We start from the raw sequence: 9844 nt of genomic DNA, 5'->3' as shown, positions 1-9844 counted from the left end.
GTACCTGTTTCACTTCTGACTTCGTGCTCCTGTCCCAAACATGCCACTTACCTTTTACTGCGACTACTTTTTTAGGTACATCATACATTAATAGGTAATTTCCAAAAACCTGCAAACTATTACGATGACTCAAATTCACCAAGGAAATATGCATGCTTAAATAAGATCCAACCACATGGGCTAGTCATGAAATACAAATAACATGGTGACAGAGTTTGGGTTATGAGTTTCTAACATCTTAGGCTTACAGCCTCTTTCACTTAATGATTCCAAATTTAGACCTAAGCAGATTCCTAACCATTTTTGTCTTGGCAAAACTTATTACTGTATTTCATCAATCTAAGATGCCATCAATTGTAAGATTCACTATTTTATGCACCATTACAAAACGAAAAAAAAAAAAAAAAAAAAAACCCAATTGAACTATGACACGCCATTGATTTAAGATCATACCAGTATTTCAGGAGCGTTAAAATATGAAAAATACACGCATCTTTGAAGAGACGAAATATGGTCTTTGATTTCAAGGGTTTTTGTCTCTTCTCACTCCTCTCCAAAAGTGTCTGCTAACATATTTTTAATGTAGAATTAAAGATAATGGGACCATTCTTCCTGGAAAACAGTTGTATTTTGTTTCGACTGTCTAAGAGCATTCTGGCTAGTTCCTCAAGGTTAAAATTTCCAACTTCTCACAAAAAATCTTCCTTCGACCTCAGAGGTCATCTCAGGAATATGAATACTTGGTAGGAAAAGAGAATAGGGTAGACTAGAGACAGGACAACAAAGAAAAAGTTCAAGCTGTCAACCACTGTTTTCAACATTCTAACATTTTGTTAAATTTGAAAGACCTTATATTGTAAAGAAACAAATACCTGCTCCGGAGCCTTAAAAAATTCAAAAGATCTCAAAATGAACTCGATAAAACCCATCACAAGGCAAACTTTATTTTATTTTTTCAAGGTACAAAAATATGAGCATGTTAAAAATACAGTATAGTCCACATAAGAGTAGTTCCAACCAATTGAAGTTATACAGAACCTGGAAAAAGCACTCATATGCAAGTCTTAAAAATGTACAACTAGTGAATAGTATACAACTGTTTATTCAAGTCAGTTATTGCTAGTTATATGTAGCTTGTATTTGAGACTATTCTCCCTAAGGTGAGGGGTAGTGTTTGGCATTCAAATTGTTGCTAAAGCTGTGGTTTTAAAAAGCCAATTTAAAATAGTTAGCTCATTTTGAGCAGAATATGTGTAAGTTTTGATCAGTACTACAAGAAGGCATGGATAATTTCTAAATTTCAGTTCCAGCCCCTTATTTTGTTAACATGGCAGAAATGTAGTGTGCAATTTGGGGCAAAGAGAAATGAATTGCTGGTTTTAAAATTTAGTGAGTTTCAATGTAGAAATGAAGCTGGTACTACAGTGTAAAAACATTTAAAAATCAATTAAAAAATGGAAAAGATATTTCAAGTTTAACCAAAAACCAAAGCTAGGTTTCTTTCTCTTTAGAGCTGAGAGACATCGAATTAATCAATTTGGTGTTTTGAAGTTTACGGGTTTATAAAGATCTACTGTTCTTCATTTTCTCTTAAAAAAAAGTCAAAGAGTGAGCCACATAACAGAAACAGAATGTTTTAAAAACAGATATTGTTCAATGCCATATGGAAGAATAAATCACAAAAAGAAATTCTGAATTTCCAATAATTAAAAAATAATGCAGTTGACAGTGTAAAACGCTGCGGTAAAATCACTTTTCTTGTGGGGCATTAATACACTGTAGAGTTTTGGCCTGAAGTCTACACGGAAGAGACAGAGGTTAAGAGATATGTCCTGTTACTAATGGCAATGGCTTTATTTCTAACTTTCCTGTTAAGACTCCAGCTGCCAGGGTTAGGCTTATTGCTGACATTTTGCCCCCATAAGTCCTTGAATATAAATTGAGACCTATATTGGTGATAAGTATGAGGTAAGTTGAAAAACTTTAAAAAATCATGTTTAGAACAAATGTGACACTTGTGACCATTTGGCAAGGATATCGATTACCCTAGTGATTTAAATCCTAAAAATAAGACTTAAAACATTGTTAAGAGGTAGAAAACAAGTCCCCAAAATTTAGTATTTGGCCACCGCTCCTTAGTTCTGCTTCTAACCTTAGATCTTGACATTTCTCATTCTCCGTTCTCACATTAAAGCTATCAGTCCTACTATCGCTCATAACCCAAAGTTATAGACCTGGAGCTGCCAAAAAAAATCTTTTTAAGAAGCTTTGCTTTTAAACCACCAAATTGTACTCAGTACTCAAGGTATCAACCGAGAGCATTATACATCTCTATAGTCTACTAATTCACTTCATTAAAAAAACATGCTAACATAAAACAGTACTTAACACATTAAAAGAGCTACTGAACATCTCTACATGCAATTCTAGTATATCAGAGTAGTTATGCAAATCTTAGTAATGCTTTCATTGAGCTGATATGAAAAAGCCATATATTAAAACTGCATTACCAGTGTTTACTGAAAATAAGTGTAAGTTTTACTACAAAACTAACCTAATGACCAGAAAAACCCCACTCGCTCCCAGAGAGTTACGTTGTGCTGATAACCCATGGACAGTATTATAAAAGATTTGATTTTTGCGATGGGCTGAATTCACAGTGAATGTTAGTACAGAGACCATGTGTTTAATATTAAAATCAAAACATTATTAGTGGAATGTACGTAAGGCATGTAAAAAACTAGCGTTAAAGTTCTTAAGGACAATGATCCAAACTGGCAGCTGCTAGAAAAGGTGCTGCGAGGAATTGAAGATATTAAAGAAATCTAGTTTTAACACATACTAATTTATAGTACTTCTACAGTGAAATGGATTAATTCACATAAATTTCAGTTGCTGCAACTAATGGACTACAGGAGAATGGACCTTTACCCCTTTAAGTAGTAGCCCAATCCTGAAAACGGAAGCAGTCACTTGCGATCTTCCACACGGTGTTGTTAGGAGTGGACTGAGCAGTCAGCAGGAAGTTCTGGTTGAAGTAGTGCTGTTTGTTTCCATCAAACTTCACAATTCCACTGGTCACAACAAGAACTGTGGTCTGCGACGGGGTAGCTTGCTCTTTACCCACAGACACAAAAAAAAGAAAGGTCAGTTTCTTTACCCAACCCCACACACAAAAAAATAAAGGTCTGTTTCTTAACCCAAATAGGCAGATTTTCAGGCTTAAACTACACTGCTTCTACACTAAAGTTTCATGAAATTTCTTTACCTTGAAAGCATAATCTGTAAAGACTCAAACTCAGAAAACTAAATACTACAATCGTTTCAAAGATGTTGAAATTATTTTCAGTCCAAAAAGTTTTTGGATACTCATATTTTCAAAATGACTTATATCTAGTGTGGGACCATTTGCTTGCTGTATTATTAATACTTATTTGAGTTTCTATTGGAGCTCATTCACATTTTGAATCTGAAGCTATTGTTCTTTTCAAGAACTACAAAGAAAAAAAGTCACCCTGAATCACTACTTAAGACACTTAAGACCCCACCTGGAAGTGAATCTTATAAACTGCATCAATCTACCTTGAATCAAATTCCGTCTTGCCAAAAGTAATCCTTTTACATAACAGGGTACGTTTCTTTTGAAAAATGTTAACAGGTTGTAAGACGCTAAAAGGAGCCCTGGCGACACAGTGATTAAGGGGATCTGCTGCTAACCAAAAGGTTGATGGTTCGAACCCACCAGCCGCTCTGTGGGAGAAAGATGTGGCAATCTGCTTTTGTGAAGATTTACAGCCTCAGAAATTCTATGGGCAGTTCTACTCTCTCCTATAGGGTCACTATGAGTCGGAATAGACTCCATGGCAATGGGTTTTTGGAAGATACTAAAAGACATTAATCAGAGAGATGGTATAATTTTTCTCTGGAGACACTTCAGGGCACAGCAGGCAACCATCTATTTAGTGAAAAGATAATCCCTCATCTCCATTAACAAAAATCATGGTTAGCCTCAATTTAACTGGTAATAAAGCACAGTTGCACAACCCACCAAAACCTTAGACACCTGAATTTTTCTTAATATTTAACTTTCCTAAGTAAATACTTCCACCACAAAAAACTGCTTACTGCTTTTGGTCTAAAAGCTCAATGGTCACTAAAGGAAGAGAAAAAAAAAGTACCTTGGAAGACCCTGATCTTACCATGAACTGGCTGGCAATCTAACATATTGACCTGGAACTCACTAGAAGGCAACATTTCAAAAAAATTAGCTAGGGCGTCCAGCCCAGTGACAACATTTCCATTCCATATTAAAGTGGCCTTGTCCAGATACAGCCTGGTGAGTGCCTAAAAAGAAAAAAAGATTGTTTCTGCATAAGCATTTTACAGAACTGGATTAAAAGTTTACAAATGATATACAAACATTTTCGTAGTTAGCCCTGATTGCTCAGTGGTTAAGCACTAGGCTGCTAACTGAAAGGTTCGTGGTTCAAACCTACCCAGGGGCTCCACGGGAGAAAGAACTTGCAATGTTTTCCCATAAAGATTACAGCCTAGAAAACCAGATGGGACAGTTTTATTCCATCAAATGGAGTCACTATGAGTTAAAAATCAATGCAATGGCACCTAACACAGGGCTTTGAACCAGTTCTGCCCAGTTCAGCCACAGCCGATGAAGCGAAACCTGAACGGACCTGAATTTTTAAAATGGGGCTGAAGCGGAACAATAAGCGGAATGGCGAAAATTACAGGTTGAAGCACTGCTAGAAACTTATTCTCCCTCGTAGAAAATAAGGACAGCGTGCGAGTTGCATAGCAACCAAATCTCTTGACCCACACAGTTGCAAACAGCGGTGCCCTGCTCAAAGACCACGATGCTTTGAATGTGCTTTGCGCTCCACAGTCCTGGCAATAATCCAATCTCCTGCATCAGACTCCTGAAAGGGTTCATTACACCTCTTCCAAGTCTCCCATTCCAGGGCTTTGACCCGTAATTTTCTGGTTCCGTTTCACCGAAAATTTAAAAATTCTGGTCTGTTCTGATTTCACTTCATCAGCCACGACTGAACTGGTTCAAAGCCCTCACCTAACAACCACCACCACCTCCATCTTCACTCCCCATGTCCCCTGCTCCACAGGAAACCAATGTGAACAAAATTTCTGCCTTACAATCTTGGCCTTAAATAGGTATTACTCTACTCTTAATGAACTGGACAAGTGAATAATACTTTTCTTCATATTTCATTCTAGCCATAATGAGAAAACCCCGCATGCAAACTAGCGAAGAATTTTAATGATTTGCTTTCTCTAGTAAAATAAAGTGATCACCAAGTTCCAAGCACATGCAGTGCCAAACCAGTTTTAGTCTCTCCCCCTTCTCCATAAAAGAAATTCTGTGAATTTAAGTTGTCAACCAAGCCCTACCACTATACTTCAATCCTAGCATGATACAAGTGAAAACCTGAATAATCTTAATGTTTATATGCTTGAGGAAGAATCAGTTCCTTTTTTGCTACTTTTATCAGCATACTTCAAACATAGTTCAAAAGAACCATGAATATTTGCTTACACAAAGCCTTTGATAAGTCAAATAAGTTAAGGCCCAGTTAAGGCAAAATTCAACAGTTAACTCTTTTCGGGCAAGAGGACACACTATTTGCTTAATTTTAAAATTTAACTTGGATTCATAGGCCAACACGTGGTATCTTGACTCTAGTAACAAACTGTTGTCTTTTTTTGGAAGCAGCAAGGCACAATAAATAGTCAAGACAAAGCACAATGAACATTCACTGTCATATCCCTTGCCCCATCCCATGTTACTGAATATCAGTACCAGGAACAACTTCTATGTTCTGCTTTAAAAACAAAAACAAACAAAAAAAGATTTTTAGAAATAGAGCATTAACTTCCTTACCTACAGGATTGAAGAGATTCTCTGAAACAGTTACATGCTGATAAGAGACCTAGGCAAGACTCACTTGAACTCATACTGGAATACTTAGAAAATGCGGCTCAGGGATAAATCACAACAACAACAAAAAGCTGATGAAGTGAGAACTAGGTCTGCTGAAGACAAAAGGAATCCAAGCCATGTGGATCCTGTTAGTGAGAGCCAGCTATAGCACTGGACCTTGATGAGAGATTATCTACTAATTAGGAAATAAAAGGGGCAAATCAGGAAACATTCTCTGTAAAGCAGACCCCATCACTAACACTGATACTATTTTAACTATTGTATCAATTAAGTTATGGGAATAAAGAAAAGATTACGTATGTAAGTAAGCATATACTGGGCTCCAAGTTAGGTGGTATTTAAATTAATTCCTACTTTCCACCCTAAAAAGAAAAAGAGGTTAAGAGAGATTAGTAACTTGTTCAAGGCCACAGGGCTAGGTAGGGGCAAAGCTGGGATATGATCTGAGAGCCCACACTCCCATTAATACCATACCAATCTTTTCCTAAGCAATGTGGTTTTAGAAAGCAAGTCCACAGCTAGCACTTTAGCAAGTCAGATGAATGGGTAGCTAACAAAAGAACTGGTATTTAATAAAGAGTAGCAGAGTTTATAACACTCACCCGCCTTCTTTTGTCCATTGTCTCATAGTAAATATTGACAAATTCCTCAGCAGCTCTACACGCCTGATCTACATAAGTTTTAAAATCCTACAAGAAAAATTTCAGAAGCGTAGATTACCATTCCTCGAATCCCCTACAAACACAAAACCACCAACAGAGGCTGACGATTCATTTTCAACCACTTTGTAGCTGTACACACACAAAAAATTTTTTTTCCACATTATTTCACATAAATTTGGGCATTTTAAAAATTAGGTCTCGAAAGCTTCCGATTTTTTAAAATTTCACTATTTTAGGTGCATGTCTTTAGGCCATGATTTTCTCTCGTTAGTGAATTTGATTTTTTTCATCTTCACATATAAATTTATAATCTTTACCCGAGCAGTAAGGATTTCAAGCTTTCAATATTTTACAAAATATTCACCTTAATAAAAATGACGCTTCCTGAACCTTAAAGGTGAATTTGCCAGTGAGTAAGCCACAAAAGTTTTGAGTTCTCTTTTAAAGCGAGAAACTGCGACCAAACTCAAAAGTTGATGGGGGGAGGGGTGAAGTTCAAAGAACTACTTGGAAAAACAAGTAACCCTACTTAGAAAACCTTCTCACATTACAGATACATTCAAGAACATTTGTAAAGAATTGTAAAACCAAAGAAAAGAAACACTGATAGCAGGTTTCTTATGCAAAAGATTTAAGAACCTTCTTCCCTAGACATTTACCATGCCCGGCCTATTATTAGAATTAAGATCAAAGAATCACCAGTTTCATTTCTTTCTCAGGTGAGCTAAAGTGATTTTTAGAGAGAGATAAGCGAGAGAAAAAGATTCCAAACCATGAACAGACTCCAACACCCTCGTCTCGGACTAGTCCCCTCCGTAGGTTCCTTCCCAGGACTACAAAGCAACTACATAGTCCGGAGAAGGCAGGCCGACTGCAGAGAGCGGTTCCGCCCCGAGCCCGGCGGGTCAGGCCCCGGTTTGCCACTTGCCCAAGTGTTTAGCGGCCGGCCGGCTCGGTGCCCCCCTCCCCTCAGCCGCCCAAACCCTGGCGCCCAGGCACCCTGCACGGGCACTCACCACAGACATGGCCATCGGGGAGACAAAAGCAGCGCGGCCTGGCAGTGGCGGCGTCACTACGTCCTCACGTGTCTGGGACTCTGGGCTTCAGGAAGATCACACACTTAGAAAGAGCGCAAAACCCGCCAAACTCGTAGAATTCTCTACCCGCCCATTCTCTTCCGGAAGTGGCTGTCCGTTTTAAAAAGCACCCGACGGTCCAACCTTAAGTTTATCTCACTTCAGTTCCGACACTGCCCTCCCATCCGCCTTATTTATTCATTTAATATTTATTTACAGTACTTACTTTAAAAGAAAGAAAAATAACTTTGCTTTTGTAAACTGGGTACTCTAAATGAAAATAAACAACTTCCCAATGGCGAGCCCTTGAACAAGAGAGAAAAGGCACCATCGAAAGGGGCCAATGAGAGAACTTATTTGCTCCAGAAGGCGGGACCAAGTCCCACTGAAGACCAATGAGAAGACGATGAGAGACCATTGACTCTGTAGCCTATTAAAAAAGGGGGTGGAGCTTGGGGAAAAGCGCGCAACCTTAGTGCGCATGACCATTCGAGAACAGTTTAGAGTTCTGGAACATTCTCGAAGAATCGAAATCCTCACAGAATTAATCCCCAACGCCTCAGTGGAATTCTTATTGCTAGAATTTTATTGCGGGGCAACCACATGAAAGGTATTTTTCTAAGCATTTTTACCTATATTCACTTATCCCATACAATAACCATGAGATAATTGCTATTATCTTCATTTTATAGCTAAGAAACCAAGCCACAGAGTGATTACTGGTAAATAACTTGTCTAAGGTCACAAACTAGTAGAGACTCCAGCAAGCAATTTAGCTACCCCTGGAATCTGGCTCCCCATCTCTCATTAAAACCGCTCGTCACAAAGCCGCCAACAACTTCTAGTTTGTCAATTAGATATCGCTTACCGTGACTGGCTGGTTTGTGGCCCTTCATAATACTGGTCAGACCTTCCTTGGTTTCTTCGTCTGTCTCTCCAAGAGAAATCTTTTCGGGATTTCTTCATACTTTTTATCTTATTTTTCCCCTAGCTGGCCTCACTTTAGCCTCGCTCGAACTGCAGCGGCTTCTCTGGCGCACTTTTCCCCTCCTCTGCGCTCCTCTTACTGACATCACTTCCGGGGTAGGCTCTAATTTAAAACCTCCCTCCTCCCACATAATTGTAATAGATAACTTGTATGCTAGTGAATTGCAACAGCACATCTCCAGCCTGGAACAATACTCCCCTCCTCTGCGCTTCTCTTACTGACATCACTTCCGGTGTAGGCTCTAATTTAAAACCTCCCTCCTCCCACATAATCGCAATAGATAACTTGTATGCTAATAAACTGCAACAGCACGTCTCCAGGCTGGAACAATACTCCGAGCTCCATTTCCACATAATTCCACCAGAATGCGCTACAGGATCCTCAAACTCATAGAATCCAGAATTTACACTCATTATTTCCTCTGCATGTCCAGTCTACTTCTGTATTCTCTCATTCATCTATGCTTGAACTCTTGGATTTTTTTTTACCCCTCCTCCCCCTCATCAAAATTCATGAACTCACTGAACAAACTTTTATTGAGCACTTACTATGTGCCTGATATTGTGTAAGGTTCTGGATATAGAGTGGTGAACAAAACAGATATGGTCCCTATCCTTAGGAAGTTCACAGTGTAAAGGGAGTGCCAGACAATAAAGAAAACATTAATGAATTACGAAAGATTTCAAATTAACTTGCCCTGTTCTGCCTATTCTTTAAAGCAACTTCTTCCTTTCATTCACACTGCCCTCACTTTTGTTCAGATCTACATTAACTTGGGTTTTCTTTTTTTATTCCATTAATCTCCTGTCATTTTTCTGATTGGAATGAATCAATCACTCTCTCTCTCTCTATCTGTATCTCTCTCTCTCTATTCTCTTTCTCTCTCATCTATACACAAACTTCCACTTTGTTCACCCTATTCTCTTTTCTCCTAAACCCTCCTAACCCTTAAATACCTATTTTAGTCTGGTCCCAATTTACCTTTCCAGATTTCATTCTTATTGTTCAACACCGCTGGCAAGGTTAACTACTAGTTTGCCAGATATAACTCAGGTTTACTGCTTTATTGGTAGTTGCTTTTCTTACCGTGTGTCCAGCATTGTACATGATTTCTTTCAATCCTCACAGCTCCTGGAGATGGAGGCAT

The 9844-nt window shown here is 38.5% G+C and overlaps 1 protein-coding gene across 5 annotated transcripts; it reads right to left on the bottom strand.

Moving 5' to 3' along the window:
• Positions 1–438: 438 nt before the first annotated feature.
• NXT2 (nuclear transport factor 2 like export factor 2) lies at positions 439–8973 on the bottom strand. 5 transcript variants are annotated; one of them, XM_064278669.1, is made up of 6 exons: positions 7936–8060; positions 7650–7734; positions 6574–6660; positions 4497–4550; positions 4200–4344; positions 439–3117 (listed from the first exon to the last, which is right to left on the bottom strand). In XM_064278669.1, the coding sequence occupies exons 2-6, from the start codon at positions 7662–7664 to the stop codon at positions 2936–2938; spliced, it is 483 nt and encodes a 160-aa protein (XP_064134739.1). In that variant the 5' UTR covers positions 7665–7734; positions 7936–8060; the 3' UTR covers positions 439–2935. The 5 variants fall into 5 exon arrangements, with proteins under 5 accessions (XP_064134739.1, XP_023409681.1, XP_064134738.1 ...); XM_023553913.2 differs by lacking the exons at positions 4497–4550; positions 7936–8060 and adding an exon at positions 8578–8973; XM_064278668.1 differs by having other exon boundaries at positions 7650–8030.
• Between the last annotated feature and the right edge of the window lie 871 nt (positions 8974–9844).

The sequence above is a fragment of the Loxodonta africana genome, chromosome X (assembly GCF_030014295.1).
Source record: "Loxodonta africana isolate mLoxAfr1 chromosome X, mLoxAfr1.hap2, whole genome shotgun sequence".
In the NCBI taxonomy this organism is placed as follows: domain Eukaryota; kingdom Metazoa; phylum Chordata; class Mammalia; order Proboscidea; family Elephantidae; genus Loxodonta; species Loxodonta africana.
The sequence above is the reverse complement of the archived record's forward strand: the minus strand, read 5'-3'. Positions and strand labels throughout refer to the sequence as shown.

Bases quoted from the DNA above. Each gene is read 5' to 3' on its own strand.
- NXT2 (XM_023553913.2), bottom strand. From the start codon at position 8,675: ATGAAGAAATCCCGAAAAGATTTCTCTTGGAGAGACAGACGAAGAAAC. The intron at 6,661-7,649 runs GTGAGTGCCCGT...TTTTTCTTGTAG, and splicing joins CCCCGATGGCCATGTCTGTG to GATTTTAAAACTTATGTAGA. The intron at 4,345-6,573 runs GTGAGTGTTATA...TTTTCTTTTTAG, and splicing joins CAATGGACAAAAGAAGGCGG to GCACTCACCAGGCTGTATCT.